Source organism: Callospermophilus lateralis, chromosome 14 (genome assembly GCF_048772815.1).
Source record: "Callospermophilus lateralis isolate mCalLat2 chromosome 14, mCalLat2.hap1, whole genome shotgun sequence".
NCBI classification, from domain to species: Eukaryota; Metazoa; Chordata; class Mammalia; order Rodentia; family Sciuridae; genus Callospermophilus; species Callospermophilus lateralis.
In genome coordinates this window covers 33,138,470-33,160,195 of record NC_135318.1, presented here as the reverse complement: position 1 = coordinate 33,160,195, position 21,726 = coordinate 33,138,470, and the positions used below count along the sequence as shown (strand labels likewise).

The window sequence follows — 21,726 nt, the reverse complement described above, 5'->3', positions numbered from 1 at the left end:
TGGTTAGCAGCAAGTGTAAGTGTTGGGGGCAGCCACTGAATCCAGTGTTTTCTTTGAACCTGTTATGCCAGTGTGGAGGACAGGTTGGTGGGAAGGGACGATTTATGATGAGAGATAACAAGGGTCTGGGAGCAATGGCAGTGAGTGCGGAGGAGTGGGTCCTAGGGATATTATGAAGGCCTAAGGAACATAAGCTGGTGACAGAGCAAGGGGGAGGAGAGAGGCTCCAGGATGACAGCCTGGATGATAGTCTGGCTTCCGGGGAGTGGAGGTGTGGAGATTGGGGATCAACAAGGCAGGGAATGTTTTGTTGGAAAAACCCTGTTGCTGGGAGTCCTCCAGCAGGGAATCCAGTAGGCAGTGGCTGTGAAGTTGAGGCCCAAGGACTGGGCTGGGGGTTCACATTTGAAAGTTAGGTGGGTGTGACAGTGGTCAGGAGGTAAAATGAGGAGATTCAGATACCCCAGACTTCAGGGGTACCCACCTGAGTGGGAGAAGAGTGAGGAGAAGAGCGAGGAGAAGAGCCTGTCACGACTCATGGGAGTGTCAGGACAGAAAGCTGCCAAGCGCGAAGAGCAAACTAACTTTATTCGCATGAAGTCAGAGCCAGACAGACATAATCTACAGTGAGAGAGTCAGAATGGAGGTCGTGGGAGTACTGACAGGAGGACTGGACGGTGGCAAGGCCCACTTCTGAGTGCTGGGAACGTTCTCTGTCCTCTGGGGGACAGTACATGGACGTACTCATCGTATATACACAAACACACCAGACTTGTGAACCCTTATTGTAAGTTACGCTTTGGAAAAATTGTTTTAAGAAAGAAGGGAAGGAGAAAAGGAGGTTAGGAGGGAAAGAGGCGTGGGAAAGAAAGACACTGGAGCAAGTGGTGCCAGGAAAGGGTAGGGTCTTGAGGGAAGAGCAGGATGACCGGTGTCACTTAGGAGCTGAGGTGAAAGCAGTTGGGCTGGCTCTGTAGAATGGCACGGATATGGCCCCGGCCTTGGAGGCCGCCCTGCCAGTCAGTCCTCTCCTTCACCACTGGTGTGTGTCCCTGGTGCTGTTGAATGAGTGGCATAGGACAGACCCTAACCTTGAGAACATGGAGGAGTGAAGAGACATTGCTCAGATCCTGAGGGCAAGGACATACCTGAGAAATCTCATGCTTTCTGTAGCTCCCAGCACTGCAAATGGCCATGTCTCTGGTTTCCCGAGTGTCCTTTCAGACATGTTTAAATTTGATAATGTTTAATAAAAAATATAATCGACTACTATGATTTAATTAAAAGTCCTGCCTTCTATTTTTTTATATTTATTTTTTAGTTTTAGGTGGACACAATATCTTTATTTTTTTTATTGTTATGTGGTGCTGAGGACGGAACCCAGAGCCTCACGCATGCTAGGCGAGCGCTCTGCTGCTGAGCCCCAGCCCCAGCCCCAGCCCCAGCCCCAGCCCCAGCCCCCTGCCTTCTATTTTAATACGAGAGTTTCCCACAGAAACCACTTCAGCCTTGGTGGCTGTGCATGACAGCTTTAGTAATGGAGACACCTCAGGCTCTCCTTGCTCCTCAGTTTGTCATGTGCTCATGGCTTCCAGTGCAGCACTTTATTGTGAGGAAGTCCCACCCAGCGATATGGGAGGATAGTTGTCCCCGCACACAGATGCATGGGCAGCCGGTCTCTTTCTCTCATGCTCTAGAAGGCTGGGCCTTCACAGAGCAGGTGGGGAAGAGCCTGTGAACTTGCCAGGGTGGCTCTGTCCATTGGATCCTTTGGTTTGGATCTGTCTGCTTTTGGTGAGCAAGGCGCTATTTTTTTTTTCCTTCCAGTTTGGGATCAGGGAAGCGATGCCTTGGGGCAGCACAGATAGTATCTAAACCCCTCCACCCACCTTGGGAAACAACTTCCTGGGAACAAGTGATTACTCTCAGTTTAAACTGTTCATTGCGGCCTTTTTTATTATAGCCAGCAGAGTTAGGTGTCCCTTAGTGATGGGGATTCATTCTGAGAAACGTGTTGTTAGGGAGTTGGTCGTTATGCAAGTCACAACGTACTTAAACTGAGGCAGCTAGGATGTCACTAGGTGATATATCCTGTGGGACCACAGGCATGACATGACTGTAGTTAATTAAGGTTTTGCTGTCAGTTCTCCCCTTGATCCCAAAATAGGCTGCTCTATTAGGTGGGATGGAGCTGGATCACACCAAGGCTCCAGAGTCCTGTGAGGGCTCAAGTCCTAACAAGGGGATTCTTGGCTCAGCTCAGAATTAATTCATCCTCTAAATGGAAATGTCAAAGCCTGGCAAACATTCTTGCTAATGATTCTGGTGATGGAACTGTTCAGGGGCAGCAAACAGTAGGCCACATGGAAATGGATTCTGCTGGTGCAGCAGGAGCTGTGGCTCTTGGGAGACAAGTCTGATGACCTAATCTCAACATTCAGTAGTCTCTGGTCCTCCATAAAGAGAGTGAGATTCCAATTTTCCCTTTCATTTTATTCTTAATAAGGGAAGGTGACTCGGTCTAAGCACCTGAGGGAAGGCAGGGGCTGGGTGGCTATGGGAGAGGATTTCCAAAAAAGGTGGAGAGAGCAGCAGTGACACTCAGATCAGCCAGGTGCAAGACAGACAGGTCCAGAATGCTGTGGCAGCTGAGGAGAAATGCTCAGGCTGGCTCTGTCCATCTGTGGCAGAGGCGAGTGTGGTGTGTTGTACTGTTAAATGCAGGCTGAGCACCCCAAATCTGAAAACCCGAAGTGCTCCAGAATCTCAATTTCTTTAAGTGCTGATGCCACAAGTGGAAAATGCCACACTTGACCTTGTGATGGGTCACAGTAAAAATGCAGGCAAACTGAAAATGATGTGTAAAATCATCTTTCAGCTCATGTGCATAAAGTGTATTTGAAATGTATGAATTTCATGCTTAAACAGATCCCATACCCAGGATTTCTCTCTCTGTCTCTGTCTGCCCCCCCCCCCAGCTCTTTCTCTCTCTAATTCACACACACACACACTTTCAAATATTAAAAAAAAAAAAAAAAAAGAAAAAAGAAAACTCAAATCTGAAATACTGCTAGTCCCAAACATTTTGGATAAGAGAGATTCTCAACTTGTACCAACCACCTGTCATTGAAGGGGTAGACCAGAAGATGAACTGTCGGTGTGCTCAGGTAGTCTCGTTCCTATTGCCCCAGGTGCTGAGCTTTTAGACCTCAGACCTACACCTCCCTTACCTGGTCCTTCATGTCCATGCCAGAATTAGGAAATCTCCCAGACACCTGTGACAGCACCTCAGGGCTGGAAAAGCTGCAGACACCACCCAGTTTCATGTTTTCTTGACCTGTAGGTAGAGCACCTCAAGTACACAAGGGCAGAAATAGCATCAAAAGACTTCACGTAGTAAGTCCCCTTCTCTCGCTGTTCCTTTCAAAAGCACAAAGTTTTTTATTTTGAAATAATGAGACTCAGGAAACTTCAAAAATAGTACGAGTCTGTGAACTCCTCCTGCAGTTTCCTACAGTGGCTTGATTGATATGAACACCAGGAAATTGACATTGGTACAAATACAGTAATCTAGACTGTGGTCCTTGTCCCAATTTCCACCAGGTCTGCATGTGCGGTGTCTTTGTATGTGCAGTTCTGTGACATTTAATCCCATGTACATATTCATGCCGCCACCATCTACACCTGCAGGATGTAGACCCCAGAACCTCAGAGGAGTCCCTGGAACTGCATCCTCTTCACCATCCCTGCCCACTGGCAGTCACTATTCTCTGTCTCTAAAGGGAATTTGCATTTGTAAACTTTTTTTGAGGTTAGTTTTTTTAAGTCACTAGAGAGTTGTCCAAGAGAGTCATCCAAGTTTGCAGGATCAGTAGTTTGTTCCTTCTTATTGCTAAGTAGTATTCCTCTCTGTGGCTTCTACATCATTATTTTTGTTTATTTTGAGATAGCATCTAGATTGCTGCAGCTTGGCTCTAACTTGTGATTCTCCTGCCTCACCCTCCCAAGTGGGATTACAGGTGTGTGCCACCATGTCTGGCTACATCATTATTTTTTAAATATAAAATTTTGATCTTGTGGAAGTTAATTCTAGAATTTAAGCAATGGATAGGTAGTTTCAATAGATGACTAATCCAAAATTCATTAGTAGGAATAACTCAACTTTGTTTATTTCAAATCATATGTAAGGGTCCAGCGAACGTCGGAGGAAGAGACCACCAAGTGACCAACTCATGCAATAGCAAAAGGGGTTTATTGAGGATCCAATCCAGCGCGCTGGGGCTCCATGCTCACTCAAGAAGGGACAGCAGCCCAGAGCCCCGGGCAGGGCTTGAGCAGTGTTTAAGTACACTTTTTTGGGGAGGGCGGGGGCTTTGCATACATCACAGTCTCCTTTAACAAATCATCATACACCGCGGGAAAATCAAACAACAATTCTTAGACATGATTAGTACATTCATTGGCGGGAACAGGTTGGGCGGGGGTGATTGGTCACTCCTAAGCGGGGTACATTCAAACTGATTGGTTTTGGGCCCTGAGTGCCTACGTGCCAGGCTACACAGGGTCCTAGGTTATTAAACAACCAGAGGGTCAGGGGGAATATTTACTGGGCACTTCCGGGTATTGTCCTAACAGCTACAGGAATTTCAGGTTTTGGGGGTAGCAGAGGAACTTAACAATACCTGGTCCTTTACTTTTTAACTCAGGCCTTGCAGCTTAGAAACTTTACAATGCCCGGTCTTTTACACTTTAACTTCAATTTCTTTTACTCTTACACATACATTATAGCATGTAGCTAGAATTTTTTAATTTTGAGGGAATCTCACTTTGTAACATACCAATTCTAAAAGGCACAGGGCTTGATTTTGATAATTTTTCTTGATTACATGCTCCATGAGGACAGGAGCTACATCTTTTTCATCTTTGGATCCCCTGCTGAGCCCAGCACAGTTCCTTGTACTAGGCAGGTTTTTTGTTTGTGTTCTTTGGGTGCTAAAGATGGAACCCAGGTTTTGTGGGAGCTGAGCTTGTGCTCTACAGCTGAGCTGCGTCCCCCACCCCCAGGCAGGTTCCTGATGTATCTGTGCACATTCCCTAGGAGTCAAACTGGCTGCAGAAGGTGCTGGCAGCAAAATACATTTTCTTGTTGAGATTTAAATTTAGAGAAAAGGAGCTGTCTTATTAGGACATAACAGCTTATGTTTATGTTAATTAAACAGAACTCTACTGTTGACAAGGGGCAAGAATGCCAGCTTCTAACCAGGTTACCAAGTCACCACAATTCAGTGAATGGTGGTGAGAGTGAATCTCTGCAGAGGGTGGGCGCCAAAGAATCCTGTGACCTTTTCCAGGAAGTGTGCTGGCTTGGTAGCTATGTGTCAGTCAAAGGTCTCAGGACTTAGCATTAAAAAGTTGGTTCTCCTCTTCGAGGCCATTTCTTACCGTACCCAGACTGTCTCGCGCTCCTTTAGTGCAGTCTGGTGAAAGTACACACCGTCAGGAGTTCCAGTCAGCCTGTGGAGCTGATTTTACTTAATCCCATAGAGATATTTAGTCACTAGCACCAGCAATTATCCATTTTCATCACTCTCAGTGGATGGCTCCCTAGGAAAATCTATTTTTCAGGGTTACATGATAACATTGCTAAAAGGGGAAGGAGACAGAATACCAAAGTCCTGTGGCCAAGCACAGGGCAGGCCCAGACCCACGCTGGTAGTGGGGAAGTGTGGGACAGGAAAGAGTGAACAGCACTTGGCCAATGACAGAAGGCGACATGCTCAACTCAGGGAAGTGGAAATTGCCCAAAACCTGGAGAATGAGGGCGCAGTGTCTTCACTTAAATAGGTTAAAATGAATGCTCAGGACTAAGGACTTCTGCGCCTTCAGTCCAAAGTGGCAGGAAAGCAGGAATTTGGTGACAGCTCCTATAGTGTAGTGAAAGCCTGGAGCACCTCCACTCCCTACCCTACAACCACAGGCACCCCACCAATGTTGGGACCCGTTCAGAGTCCAGCTTGCCTTTTTAATTTTTTTTTTTTTTTTTGTAGTTGTAGTTGCACAGAATGCCTTTATAAAAAATTTTTATGTGGTGCTGAGTATCGAACTCAGTGCCTCATGAATGCTAGGCGAGCACTCTGGCACTGAGCCACAGCCCCATCCCGCCTTTTTTTAAAAGCCTGATCACTTCTCTCTTTGACCTTCTGCCAGCCTTAAAGCCTTTCTGCCATAAGTTTAGCCCATTCCTTGGATTCTTCTCAGGAAAAATCACCCATTCTACAGTGTACCTCCCCTGTAGCAGAAGCTGCAGTGGCCAGCCACATGGACGCTGGAGGCAGGCTCCTGGCCTCAAATCCGGGTGTAGCCACTTGCTAGTATCTGGGTAGTACTTGGCTTTTCTGTTCCTCAAGTCTCCTTATCTGTAAAAAGGCAATAATGGAATTTAGGATTAATTAAAGGATTGACTGAATTAATACATGTTAAGCACATTATTGTTAGGTGTTACTGTCACTGGATAACATCTAGGCGCATGGCATTCATATTTTAAACATTGCACATCTAGTTTTCATTTCAGCCCATTCATGTTTTTACCCTTTGAGACACAGACATGGTATCAAGTTTTTCTGCTGGATTTCTGGATTTTTTTTTTTTAAATACTGGGGATTAAATGGAGGGATGCTCTACCCCTGAGCTACATCCTCAGCCCTTCTTTTTTATTTGAGACAGGGCCTAAGTTGCTAAGGCTGGCCTGAAACTTGTGATCATCCAGCCTTGGCCTCCTGGGTTGCTACGTATGCACCACAGCTGACTGGATTGCTAAATTCTTCTTTTTTTTTTTTTTAGTATTTATTTTTTAGTTGTAGTTGAACACAATACCTTTATTTATTTATTTTTATGTGGTGCTGAGGCTCGAACCCAGGGCCTCACACATGCTAGGTGAGCACTCTACTGCTGAGCCACAGTCTCAGCCCGGGATAAAAACTGTCCAGTAAGCTGAAGACATAACCCACAAAGGGACAGTGGATACACAAATGAAACACGTGGACATTTTGGAGGAGACATGAAAATTTAGTCTATTAAGGATTATTTGCTCTTCTCCCTCTTTCTTGAATACAGTTTGTTCTGCATATCAACACTTTGAAGGTTACAGGATGTTATTACTGAAGGTAAGTAGAAATTCAAGTTCTTTTTGGAAAAGGTGAACCAATCAGCACAAACTGAGTCATATTATTACTATCTGAGATTCTGTGAAGAGGAAGAGCTGCCCCTTTGCAAGGGGCTGCATCTTATTTTTTTTGAAAAACACCTAGAGACTTTTCTATGGTCCCTGAAGACATCAGTTGTGGGCAGAACTTCTCCAGCAGTGAATGACACACATGTCCAGCATTGCTCTGGGCAGTGGGCTCACGCAATCTGGGACAGGCTGAGACTGACACTGGTCCTCTCCTTCTCTTTACTTCTTTTCCAAAATCTCTACCCTTGTCCTTTCCTTCTGTTTTTTATTTTTTAAAAGTTCTCCCAATTGCTTTTTTCCCATAGTTTCCTTGGTGCATTATAGTTGTATACAGTGATGGCATTTGTTCTTTTTGTGCCTGCATACAATGTAACAATATATTTTGGCCACTCCCCACCTCCTCCTCCCATCCCCTGGTTCCTTTTCTCTACTGACCTCCTTTTGATTTTCATGATGTTTCTTTTCCTTTTACTTCTCTGTCTTCCACATGACCCTTGACTTTCTGAGTTTGGCTTATTTTGCTCAACATAATGGTCCCTAGATCCATCATTTTCCTGCAAATGACATGATAATTTCATTTTTCTTCATGGCTTAATAATAACTCCTTTGTGTCTATATACCACATTTTCTTTGATGGACACCTAGGCTGGATCCATAGTTTGGCTATTGTGAATTGTGTAGCTATAAACACGGGTATGTACATATCACTGTAGTATGATGACTTCAGTTCTTCAGGATAAATAACCGAAGAGTGGTACAGTGGGGTCATAAGGTAGTCCCAGGCCTAGTCTTTTGAGGAGCCTCCATGCTGATTTCAATAGTGGTTGTACTAATTTGCAATCTCAAAACACTGCAAAAGTGTTCTTTTTTCCTCCATTTCCTTTCCAGCATTTATTATTTTTCCCCCCTTTCCGATACCAGGAATTGAACCCGGGGCACTTAAACACTGAGCCACATATCCCTAGTCCTTTTAATTTTTAGAGAGAGGGTTTTACAAAGTTCCTTTGAGTTGATCTTGTACTTGTGATCCTCCTGCTTCAGCCTCCTGAATCACTGGGATCACGTGTATATGCCACCATGCCTGGCCCATTGTTTGTGTTCTTGATGACTGCAATTCTGACTGGATTGAAATGAAATCTCAGTGTAGTTTTGATTTGCATTTCCCTAATTGCTAATGATGTTGAACATTTTTTTTTATATATTTGTTGGATATCTGCATTTCTTTTGAGAAGTGTCTATTTGCCCACTTATTAACTGCGTTGTTTTTGGTGTTAAGCTTTTTGAGTTCTTTATGTATTCTAGATATTCTGTCAGAAGAGTAGCTAGCAAAGATTTTTCTCCCATTCTGTAGGTTCTCTCATCACATATTGTTTCCTTTGCTGTGCAGAAGATTTTTATTCTGATGTCATCCCATTTATTAACTCCTGGCATTATTTCCTGAGTTTTAGGGGTTCTCTTTCTTCTATTTTTAAATATGTCTTCTTCCTAGTCTGGTGGAGTTAGGGTAAGCTTTTAAGTTGTGGACTGTGAAGTGCTGGCAGGGCTGTTACCTAGTTACTTGAACACGGGCTGCTCGCTCAGTCCAGAGGGACTTCCTTTCCTCAAGGACACGGGCAACCTCTCTGCAGCATCATGGGCTGGGAGCCAGGAGCTTGGGCACACTTGGCCTGCAGCAGGTGCTCTTCCAGGCCACTTACTTGATTCGTGTCCGACATGGTTCTGAGGCTACTCTTCAATCTATCTTCTTGTCTCCAAAACATGTCTTACTCCCTTCACTTCATTTCCAGCTTTATGTTGGAAACATAATCTTCTAGAAGTTACACTTATAACATCCTGATGTACCCAAAATCTAACTCATCATTATTTCCCCAATGACTAGTTCCTGAATTTCCTGTGTTCCTTTCTCTACACATCCTGTCCAACATTTATTATTTATATTCTCATTTTACTTGTTTATTGTGGCACTGGGGATTAAACCCAGAGCCTTCCACATGATAGCCAAGTGCCCTACCACTGAGCCAGATCCCCAGGTCCCATTTTTTGGGGGGTACCAGGGATTGAACTGAGGGGCACTTAACCACCGAGCCTGATCCCCAGCCCTTGCTTTTTTTTTTTTTTTTTTTTTTTTTTTGGTGACAGGGCCTTGCTAAGTTGCTGAGGCTGTCTTTGAACTTGTGATCCTCTTGCCTCAGCCTCCCAAGTTGCTGGGATTACAGGCATGAGCCACTGCCTGGCCCCCTTATTTCTTTTCTTCTTTTTTTTAGTATTTTATTTTAGTTGTAGATGGACACAATATCTTTATTTTTTTGTGGTGGTGAAACGCAAACCCAGTGCCTCGTGTTTGAGGCAAGCACTCTACCACTGAGCCATAACCCCAGCCCCCACTTTTAAAATTATTTATTTAATCTGTTATACGCGATGGCAGAATACAATTCATATTACACATATAGAGCACAATTTTTCAAATCACTGATTGTAACAAAATATTTTCACACCATTCGTGTCTTCATATATGTACTTAGTAACGATGTTGAACTCATTCCACCATCATTCGTAACCCTTTGCCCCTCCCTTCTCATTAAGAAAAAAAAAAATCACATTACTTAATCGGTTTGTTTGGGTCCTATATCAGCCACTCTCAGAACTGATGAGACAGTAGTTCTTGCCCCAGGACAGCCTCTCATGGGTTAATCTGTGTAAATAGCTCTGAATTTACAATCATCAGAGGAATAAGGTGATTGTGAAAGCCCCATCATTTCTGTGATTGTATAATGTTTGGAATACTCTGAACCTATTAATTCTTCACAAAAATCTGTAGTAGCCAGTTCATGGCTGAATACACAGGAGAGATGGGGTGAAGCAAGGAGTGCCATGGTCTACTGAGTTCAAGTTCTTCACAAAGACCAACACTGGGAAGGAGCCAGGTCAGGCAGGTAACCAGGATCACCAGGATTATCCAATATTAAATATTAGAGAAAGTGGAGATGAGAAGTAAATTAAAGGTAAGCCATTCCCCAATTACATGGGAGCGTAAGTCAAAAGTAATTTCCTGTAATGTTATGGAGTTTGTTACTACCCCAGTGATCTCATCCATAGCAGCAGCAGCCAGCTGGTAAATGTTTCCTTCTGATTGCCATGTCTTCTGATAATTGGTTAGTTATGGACACTAGCAGTATAAATGAAGAGTTAAGAGAGACAAAGGAAACATTTTGATTATTTTATTTTTTAATCTTCAAAATTTTCTGCCATGACACAGGAATGCATGATAGAAATGGCTCAACATCTTCACATGAAACACTTGGATTCATTTTCATTCACAAGTTTTTCTAAAAACATCTACAATTTCATAATTCCCACCCATTTTCAACCATTATCACAGATTTAACTGACCATTAAACAGTAGTTGCCAGCATTAGATAGCCGGAACGCTTTCTGCACATTAGTAGTGTCTTTGGAAACTACCACCCAAGAGTATCACAATTATAAATTTCATTGTACATGGCAACTCCAAAGGTGACTGATGTCCCCAAATAAACTCCCTGCTTATTCATGGAGAAGTATATCCCCCAGGTACTTTGTTCATTTCCTGTTCTTACAGAGAACAGCACATGCTGACCTGACGGTGTAGTTCTCATTGCCAACAGGTGGTGATACTTACTGGTGCTCTCTGGTAACTACATACAGAACATACCGAAAAAAGTCAGGTTGCTTAGAATCTACATCTCTTGTTTTGTAGAGAACTACTTTGAGGTTTTTAAAAAACAGTTGTAAACAAAAGGAAAGAGATACACACAGACATATATCTATACACAGAGAGACCTACACTGAGTATTGTGATGTGGTGCACATCTTCTTACGTAGAGCTACACGCTAACAGAGTGTCTCTACTTGCCCCTTCACACACCCACACCCTCCATACAGCGTGTGAATATAAACGTTAAGTGTCCTTGGGAGTTCACTGGAGTTTTCATATTATCAAATGATGATGAAATACCTGATATGTATTACTCCTGAGAAGATACAAGAGGGAATGACAGTTCTGATGCACTTTGGAATGGCACAATCACGTAAACGCTTGCATACTTAAGACTTTTGAACTCATCCAAAGTTTCTAAACACGATCCGACCAAAAAAACAAAACAAGAAAATATCAAAACAATGTAGCAAGTTAAAAAATAAGAAAAAAAATTTATAATCAAAGTATAAACAAACATATAGGAAATGCATATCTGTCAGTAATTATTTTAAAGTAGGAGACACATACTTAAGAAAAACATAGTTGCTGACAAAACTTAAAACAAAAAACAAAAAACTTTTCAATGCATAATACATGCATTGCCTAAAACAGCCACATATGATTTGCAAAGCTTATAGCAACTCCGTCAGAAAAAAAATCACCACATACAGCAAATCTTTTAAGTATGCAATTTATAAAAAATTACTGTAACTGTTATTCACAATTCTGTAAAAAAGAATTTTCAATTTGATGAATATCCTATCAGTATAATTAATTTATATAAAAATTACAACCAATGAATTTCAAGCACCAATTGAATCACTTAAACTGTGTTTATATTTCTCCTTTTGAGGGAACAAATGATGATGAAGGCTAAACTAAAATTAGCCAGCTAATTATTACAGTTTAGTTTTAAAGGCATGTGGTTTTTCTTCTTCCATTCACTCGAATGGCAAATGTTAGAGAATGTTTAGGCCAGCAAAGGACTCCTTGGAAGAATCCACCATTTCTGAGCATCAGTGGTTTAATATACATTAAAAGCTCTTCAACAAACTAATGCTTTCTCAGTTCTAGGATAAAATAGATTTGCACACAAGAAATGAAGGACTGTTCCTTGTTATAACTTAGAAAAGGCAGCACCTATATAGTAGACTAACAAGCACATCTGGACATCTACTGGTAGTGTAAGAAGAGGCATTATTATTCAAGAAGGCAACACCATTGCACTTGGCAATACTGTAGTTTTTCTTAATTAAAAAAATTTCCATTTGACATTTGGGGTGGGAGCATATCTCATTAAGAGCACATTGTTTTCCCCGGTTTCTTTTTCTAAGTCAGGAAGAAAAGTGGCAATCTAAGCCAGTAGATGCGTAACAGTGTTTGTGATGCCTCTGGTTGTTCCTGAAGAAAACACGTTCAGATAACAAGAGGGTTTATTTTCAATCAATACAATTGTTGTTTCCTGTTTCCAGTATTTACATCCTATCACTTACATACACAGTGATTTCAGAGACATGATTAATGTTTCAGTCTTTATACTATTAGGTTTGGTTAATTTTAAATGCATACCAAACTGAACCTTTAGGCTGACTGCATTTGAGAGACTGAAATATAAGACTATTGAAGAAAACAGATTATGCAGAAAACACAATCTTGATCAACAGTGATTCTCCATCCTATTATCTGAACTTTATCACAAAATCACATGCAGCTGAAGGAGAAAACAGCTGCACTGAGGACTGGGTCTCAGGACAGGGAGGGAGTATCTTGCTGGCCCTCAGGAAGAGTAGCTCCACTCTGCTTTCCGCTCACCTCGATGGCTGGTTCTTCGTAAATAGGCTCACCGAGGTCCTCGCTGCCCTCCTCACTTTGTTCCTCGCTGTGGTCTTCGCCTGGCTCCATTGCTTGTTCCAGGCTATTCTCCAGAAGTGTGGGGGAACTGCTTATTCTACTTTCTTCTTCAGCAATCTCATTTAAGGGCTGGGAGGGAGGCGGTGTAGGAGTATTAGACTGGATGGTATTTTCAATGGAAGAGATGGGGGCTTTGGTCATAGTAGTATCTGTTGTAATATCATTTTGAGGCAAAGATAACTTTTCCACAAGTTTCCACTGAATGATGCTCATGTCTTTTCCACCAGTTGATATCAGATGACTGTCATTATGAGTAAAACTGACATTAGTGACATGGCTGCTGTGGGCACTGTACTTGTGACTGGGAGCCTATATAAAAGAAATTAAGACAGGAATATTAAAACTTATTCCTAGTCAATGAAATGGAGCTGACTGGCTAGGGAAGTGACTCAGCTTGTTAAACAGGTAATTCAAATCAAAGCTATGAAGTCATCAAATATGAGGAATAAGGCTAACAATAATTGCTTTTAAATACCCCTTTATATAAAAGGAGAAACAAAACAATTGGTAACTACTTCTGTGAGATGGGTAGGGGGGAAGTGACTAGGTTGGCAGGATTGTACATGATTCAAAAAATAAGATAAATTTAAAAGTGCCAAAAGATCAAAATAAACTTGACAGTAAATGAAAAGGGACAAAATACCACCAGCTGCTAACTGTACAGCTGTCTTTTTGTCCTTAATAAGGAAGAGCAGATAAGCAGTGTCTGCCTGGATGCTCAGAGATGACCCTGTTCTCCCTATGTGCATCACCGAATCATGAGGAGTAATTATTAACCCTGAAGATATTTTCTTATCAGTGACACAAAATTATCCCCCAAAACAGGTCCTAACCATACTGGTCTGTTAAGATGAGGTTACCTTTGCTTTGGAGCAGGGATACTGAAACAGATGGACTTTACAAAAGTCATCTGCAACAGCTATCACCTTTCTCTTGTGGGATCGAACCAGTGCATTTATGTCTGTCCCATCTGATCCTTCTGGCCAGACACCTTTGACATGTAAACAACAGAAATATAGAAAAATCAGCCTTAAAAAACTGAGCTGTGATGCTGTACATGTTAAATCTAAATATCCTCAAGATGGAAAACTTAGACTCAGTAGTTCTTAACAGAAGCCAGCAGGTGGGGCTGATATATTAATTTCAGCTTGACTCACCCGAACAATAAGTTCTTCCTTTTTAAAAGGAAAAGTTTAGCAGTTACTTGTATGGCAAATTCAAGAACAGAGCCATAGCACTATGTCTTCAAAGTAGATTCTAAGTTCCTTCAAAGCAGGTGACTCCAAGATACCTCGGAGACCTTCTGTTTCATGGAGATGCACTGGCGGGACGTCCGCTGTTCTAGCATGCTACACCACAGAATTTTCACAGAAACATTATTTATGTCCAGAGATCAGGCATACCAAATGTAACGGTATGTTACAATTATTATTATTATGCAATTATTCTGAATCATTACAAGGCACTGGTAATGTTGTTCAACACAAACTTCCATTAGGTTACATTAAAACTGTGGAACATTTAAGGTTGGCCTCCTGTTGGCTGAATGTTGCTCTAGAGAATAAATAAGGCTTTGGTAAACTTGCTGAACAAGTAAAATCACTTTTGTTATCTTGTGACAAGTAAATAATCACTGTATTATTACCAGCTACTAGCTAATGTTTGAGTTTCACCCAAAATAATTAAACTGTTATGGAGAAGTCCAGATTGTTTTGTTTTAAATTTCTTCTTTGCCTTTTAGTCTTCTCTATCCTAAGAGCATAATGGATTTGTTTTCTAATGTACACAGCATAAAGAGATATTCAGATCTGTGATCAGGCTGGAGACAAAAGCCCAAATTCCAGAAGGCAGAGATGTACTAGTAAAGAAAAATACAATATTTTGGATATCTGCTTTGGGTATTGGTGCCACATTCATATCCACTATTTTAAATACTGAACATAACGCCTCTTTACAAACAAGGCTTTATAATTTTAACTTTTCCATTTATCTTCTAACCCTTTCGGAAGGATATGTGAAGGCTTAGGAAACTGTTACAAAGGACAGATTTCTAGAAATGTCCAAAACATAAATTAGAAATAATCTCCAAATTTTATCTTTAAATAACATCTACTAAAAATGCCTTGGTATTTGGACAAACAGTGCAGGGATGGCTTAACATCCACATGCAAAACTGTAATTTTTGAATAGTGCATTTTGCAAGGACACAGAGAAACTAAAACCCTCATTCACTGCTGGTGGGCCTGTAAAGGGTGCAGGCACTCTGGAAAACAGTTTATTAATTCCTCAAAAGGTGAAACACAGAGTTAGCAATTCCACTCATCAGTGTAAACCCAAGAGAGACGAAAACATGACTACAAAAAAATGTGCACATGATTGTTCATAGAAGCATTATTTATAATGGCTAATAAGTGGAAACAAACCTAAGTGTCCATTAACCAATGAAAGGATAAACAAAATGTAGTATATATCCATACAAAGGGCTGTCATTCATAAAAAGAATGAGGTACTGAAATGTGCCACAACATGAATGACCCTTGAAAAAGTTATGCTAAATGAAAGAAGCCACTCTCAGTGCATCATATATTGTATGCTTCCACTTACATGAAAAGGAATAGAGAAAGTAGATTAGTGGTTTCCAGGGTTGGGGGAGAGGATGAGGAAGAGAGAGAGATGGAGTGTGACGCTAATGGGTACAAAATTTCTTCTTGGGGTGATGAAAATGTCCTAAAATTAGACCACAATAATTCCACAACTCTGTAAATATATGAAAACCAACTCAGGTGAACTGAACAGTATATGAGATCTCAATACAGCTGCCATTAAAAAAAAAAAAATGACTTTACCAATTTAAAAGCTTCATTTGGAAAGGAGGGGGAAAAGGAGGAGGAGGGAAGAAAATCTGCATTAGTATGTAAATTCCTTTCCTTTTAACTGTCTCATATTTACTGGGGACCAAATGTGCTGAGTTCTGCAGAGAACAATCCTGTATTGGTTAAATACTAATACACATTTAATTTTTTCTGACAATGACATTAATAGTGATAACACTAAAGAATGTAAACGGACTATATTTCATTTATCAATTTAAGCAAGTAAGCATAAATAAAAACCTCAGAGATTGCCTCTTCACATCAGGGGTTATGTTCTTACCAAAGACTTGAAAGCCTAGCACACAGGTATACGTCGTCCAATCTATGTCCTTACAATCCGAGCGATTCCTGATTAGTTTGCAGCCACTTTCAATGTCCCCTTTAAATTTAGAAACAGGAAGTATAATCACAGTGCTTGTGTACAAATGTATTTGAAAGTGCATCTTGATTCAAACTAGCCACGTTTACTTGTATTTATAATCCATACACTGAAAAACATTAAGACACATTTAAAAAGGGAAAAAAAGTGTTTACTTAACAGGGTTTTACAGAACTACAAATTGTTTCGCACGGAATTGTTTTTTTGTTTTCTCCTAAAAAGCATAAATGCCCTATGGCTGTTATCCTTCTCCCTGCCTCCAGGAAAAGTTGTTAAATGAAAAAACATTAAGAGCAGCATCAATCTTACTGAGAAATTTCTTACTACTACTACATGTGCCTTTAGTTCTACACCATTAAACTCATTACTTTTCTGGAGAAGTGAACCACATTTGCAATTCTCATTACTTAGTTCAGAGTAACATATGCTTTGTCAAGTTAGAAGCCAGCATACATTCTCTTGGCTTACTAAAAGCCGAGTTTTGTTCACATGCAAGCATCTCGTGATTTCCAATAAATTACTTCAGATAATTCACATTCTAGGCAGCCTGTTCATTAGTGCCCATGACAGTCACATCTGAGCCCATATATGATTATTCACACTTACAGTACAATATCTCATAGTCTCCCGAGTTAGACATTATGTGCTTGTTGTCCGGTGACCAATCAAGGTGTGTGATGTAGCTGGAATGTCCCTAGAGAAAAACAGATAAACCGTTAGAAAGCATTTAGAGTTCTAAATGATAAACAGTTTATTAGCCAATACTGTTTTCTGACTAGCCATTTGTCAGAATTCTTAAAGAACAGGGAGCAGTATCACAGCCTCTAGAGCTGAATAGGGCCCATAGCAGGTCCTCAGTTCTTTTTCACTCTGTTGTTGGAAGCCAAAGATGCAGATATGTAAAGATGCCAATGATACATGAAGAGTTTGAGATCTCACCACTATGGAAACATTAAGGACTTGGTACCTGGTAGAATCTTGCTGGCCTTTCACCTAGATACCAGAAACAAGCACTACAACCTCTGCTAGAGCATTCTGAGAATGACAGTTTCTTAAGCCCAAATCTTAGAGGACACTGCAATAGATAACACTCCCTCAGGCCTTATTTCAAGCCACTGGTGTCCCAGTGACTCCATTTATATATAGTTGTAGTTGGACACAATACCCTTATTTTTATTTATTTATTTTTATGTGATGCTGAGAATCGAAACCAGGGCCTTGCATGTGCTAGGCGAGCGCTCTATCACTGAGCCATAGCCCCAGCCCCCTTCCTGCCCCCCTCCCCCGTGACTTCATTTTTGAGAATGAACTATAATTGTTTATAAGTAACAAAGTACAGTTTTTCCAGATTGTGTGTGGCACCAGAACAGTCAGAATGGAGGTCCTGAAAAACTGTTAACAAAGAATATTCTGGGGTAGGAGGAAATCATCCAATATTGCAATTCTTTAGAATAGCTTGGACCCCATATATACCCGACTCCTGAAAGTTTAATCCTTAAACAGGACACCGGTAATCTTTTGCTGCTTCGATTTTATTAATACAGTGGGAGAGAAAACAAAAGAAATTTACTAAAAGCTGAGTGTTGTTAACATGTAAGCATCTGGTGATTTCCGATAAATTATTTCAGATAAGTTACACAGATCTTAACGTTTACCAAAGCTGATAGCCTAATTTTGTACTTTTAAAATTACAAGCTTCCTGCTCACAGGAAGACAAGGTCTTGCTGTGTTGCTGAAACTGGCCTCAAACTCATTACCTACTGTCTCAGCCTCCTGAGAACCTGGGATTACAGATGTGCTATCACTTTGGGATGACTTTAAATTAAAGTTAAATTCATTGTTCGTTAGGCATAGTTTTCTTTCTCTTTTTCTTTTTTTGAGAGACAGGTCTTTTAAGGTTACTGACACTGGACTCAAGCTTGCCATTCTCCTACCTCAGCCTCCGAGTTGCTAGGATTAGAGGCATGCCTCACTATGCCTGGTTTAGGTATGTTTTTAATGATTTACATATGTTCTCTATTTCACTAGTCTTCTGAAGCCTAAGGATGTGTCCCCTAGACCTCTGTGGACCTATTATACCCACCACAGTGCTACATAGTATTTGTTCCTATTTTTGTGTTTGGGAATATATTAGGTTGGGAATCTCTATGCATACAAGGAACCTACCAACTTAGTAAGAAATAACTTTTTTTTCCTTAATGTGGTGCTGGGGACCAAACCAGGGCCTTGAGTATGCTAACTACACTTTTTGCCACTGAGCTATGTCCCCAGTCCCAATAAGAAATCAATTTTTAAAATCAGAAAGACAGGGTTCACACAATCTTTTATGCAGTACACACGAAACTGATGCTTGGTACTCTAGTGTCTGCAGAAGCCATGCTTCTAAAACAGAAAACTAGCCTGTAATCCCAGTGACTTGGAGGCTAAGGCAGGAAGATTCCAAGTTTGAAGCCAGCCTCAATAACTTGAGACTGTTTAAAAAAGAAAAAAACGGGGGGGTGGGGTGGGGAGGTGAGGGGTTGGGGTGTGGCTCAGTGGTAGAGGGCCTCTGGGTTCAAACCCTAGTATTTCGAGAAAACAAAGCAAACAAACCACCACACCACAATAAATCAAAACCAACAACAAAAATCTGCTGTTACATGAAGGATTTAACCAAATTAATTATAACTACAGACCTCCAAGAAATACTCTACTAATGTAGAAGTGTTATCTGCTTCTGTGTGAAAAGCCTTTCACAGCGTTACTTAGAAGAACATTAAAATAAACTTTATGTACACATAATATTCATATAATTCATATGAATGCTAGACACAATATGTCCAGAAAGTGAATCAACATAAAGTATTCTCAAAAAGAATTCTTGAGCAGCAAAATTCCCAAATTAAAAAAAAAAAAAAAAAAAAAAAAGAGCCCTGGGGAAGTTATCAATTCATACTGGAAAATAGTGAATATGTTTTCTCTGAAACTGATGCCAACAAATAAGCAAAGATTAAATGCAACTGCTGGGTCTACAATATCATCTACCCATACATACTTCAGAGTATCTTTTCTCCTCCCTACTTAGAGGCCAATAAAAGTAAATGTTGAGGACCTCAATCTGAAAAACCTGACACTTTTTGAGTTCTGGCATGGTATAAAAGGTTTTGGATTCAGGAGCATTTTGGATTTTGGATTAGGGATGCTAACCAGGGTTAAGCCTATGAAAATATTCTTGAATCCAAAAAAAACTCCAAAGTTTGAACTGTTTCTGGTTCCAACTCTTTTCAGATAAGAGATAATCAAATGTATATGCACAGCTTGGGGAAAAAAAATAGCCTCAAACTTCACCCCCATAGGGCACTAGCTGGCAGCATAATCTGGTATATCTTCTTAAAATATTTCAGCAAAATATTATAAGCTGGCACTTTCATTACTGCCATTAAGTAGCTGAACAGTATAACCACAAAATAATTACAAGTGAAGGAGCCAAAGAACAGTATCCTGGATGGAAAAAATTCAGAAATACATAAACTTAAATTTTACAAGCTGTATGGAAGATTAACATCTAAATCACTGGTTTGCAAGTGATTTAAACTTATCAGAGAGATAAAAACTGCCATCACTGAACATGGCTCTCTACAAATAACAACAAGGCCTAGATTTAGTTACTCCTCTCCTGAGTAAGCCTCTCGGTGTCTCCTTGCCATCTACAGCTGACCTGTCCAATGGCATCTCTACAATGATGACAACATTCTCTGTGTGTTCCAGTGCAGTAGCAACTAGTCACCTGTGGTTTCTAAGCACCTGAAATGTGATTAGTGCTTTTGGAAACTGAACTGCACTTATGTTATGAACATAAAGCTGTGGCTGGTAATTGCTATATTGAATAATGCAAGTAAAAAACAGTTCATTCTTTCTCTGCTGATCTTTTGTTATTTAGTAAATTTCTAGAAAAAAAAAAAAAAGGTCTGTTTTTGAAAATTTCTGTTGCATTAGTCTTGTCCTATTCCTGATCAACTGTCACAGTTTTTTGTAGCATGTGGAACATTTCAGATGAACTTTAGAACTATTTTATCAGACCCATAAATATCATGTTAAAAATTTAAATAAGATTGCATCACACTTGGAGAACAGTTTGCAGAGAAGAAATCTTTATCAAATGTTTTCATCTAGAAACATGCTGTGTCTATCCTTTCAGTTCTTAGTTTATGTCTTTTAGCAATGTTTCATACGTTTTCCTGTGCTTGTGTGGCTACGTCTATTTTCAAACCTTCTACAGTTTTTGCTGCTATTGTGAATTAAAAATTTCCATCACATTTTAAAATATATTTTTGCTGGTTTGAGGAAAAAGAGACCTTCATATAGTGATAAATACAGACGGACAATTGCCTATCCAAAACATTCCTTTCCTTGGGTGCCCAGCTAAAACATGATTACCCAATCTCCTCTGCAGTTATGGGCAGCAGAAGTCATTTAAGTATGGCTTCCAGAAAACCTTTAAGAGAAGTGAGCTACAAAAAGTAGCTGAACAGGGGCTGAGGTTGTGGCTTATCAGTAGAGTGCTCGCCTAGCACATGCAAGGTCCTGGGTTCAATCCTCAGCACCACATAAAAATAAATGAAATAAAGGTATTGTATCCAATTACAACTAAAAAACATAATTAAAAAAAAAAAGTAGCTGAACAGTGTTCAGCTTCTGGTCCTTGCTTTTAACCTTTCTACATGGAACTAAGTTGTTGTGGCTGGAGTTCTGACAGCACTTTATGATATCGAAGATGGAAGCAGCACACTAAAGAGATAAAATAGAAGGAAAGAAATATTCTAAATTTGCCAAGCATGGTGGTGCATGCCTGTAATCCCAGCGGCTTGGGAGGCTGAGACCCTGTCTCTAAATAAAATACAAAATAGGTCTGGGGATGTGGCTCAGTGGTCGAGTGCCCCAGAGTTCAATCCCCAGTAACAAACAAACACCGCCCCCCCCCCCAAAAGGGATCTCTTTCTTTGTTATGTAGTGTTGTGGATCCATCCTTGCACATGCTAGGCAACTGCTCTACTAATGAGCTACAGCCCTAGCCCCTGAGGACCTCTTTTAAATGAGACCATATCCTTAATTTAAGCCACTAGGTACTATGTAAAAATCTTGTTACAGTAATATTGAATTCTGCTAGTTTACTGAAATCCTGCATTAGTTTTATGGTTTATTTTCTTGGAGACAGTTATCAAAATCCTGATCAAAAACCTCCTCACTTTTACCAGCAGTTCTTGTATTGCTTCTTAGTGTATAACTGTAACTTCATATACTTTTATCTTCTGGGCTAAGGTCTTTGAGTAACATTGTAAAAAGGTACATAGGAATTAGTCAAATAAAAACCATTTTATTAGTATTCAGGTACAGAATAAATCTTTATTTTTATTTTTTATTTTTAGTACTGGGAGGGTTGAACCAAGGGGTGCTTAACCACTGAACTACCTCTCCAGTCCCATCCATCCATCCATCCATCCATCCATTCATTCATTCATTCATTTATTTATTTTGAACAAGGTCTTGTTAAGTTGCTTAAGGCCTCTCTAAATTGCTGAGGCTGGCTTTGGACTTATGATCCTCCTGCTTCAGTCTC

General features: G+C 40.5%; 1 protein-coding gene across 3 annotated transcripts in view; it reads right to left on the bottom strand.

Annotated features, from left to right (window-relative positions):
- Positions 1 to 10,480: 10,480 nt before the first annotated feature.
- Positions 10,481 to 21,726, bottom strand: part of Eml4 (EMAP like 4) — a 146,618-nt gene continuing 135,372 nt past the window's right edge. For 2 of the 3 annotated variants that reach the window (XM_076832665.2, XM_076832667.2), the window contains 4 exons: positions 16,737 to 16,824; positions 16,032 to 16,130; positions 13,739 to 13,869; positions 10,481 to 13,187 (listed from right to left, as the gene is read on the bottom strand). In XM_076832665.2, coding sequence (XP_076688780.2) covers positions 12,714 to 13,187; positions 13,739 to 13,869; positions 16,032 to 16,130; positions 16,737 to 16,824 — 792 coding nt within the window. In that variant the 3' untranslated portion in view covers positions 10,481 to 12,713. The remainder of the gene's footprint in view (positions 13,188 to 13,738; positions 13,870 to 16,031; positions 16,131 to 16,736; positions 16,825 to 21,726) is intronic. The other variant, XM_076832666.2, reaches the window with a different exon arrangement.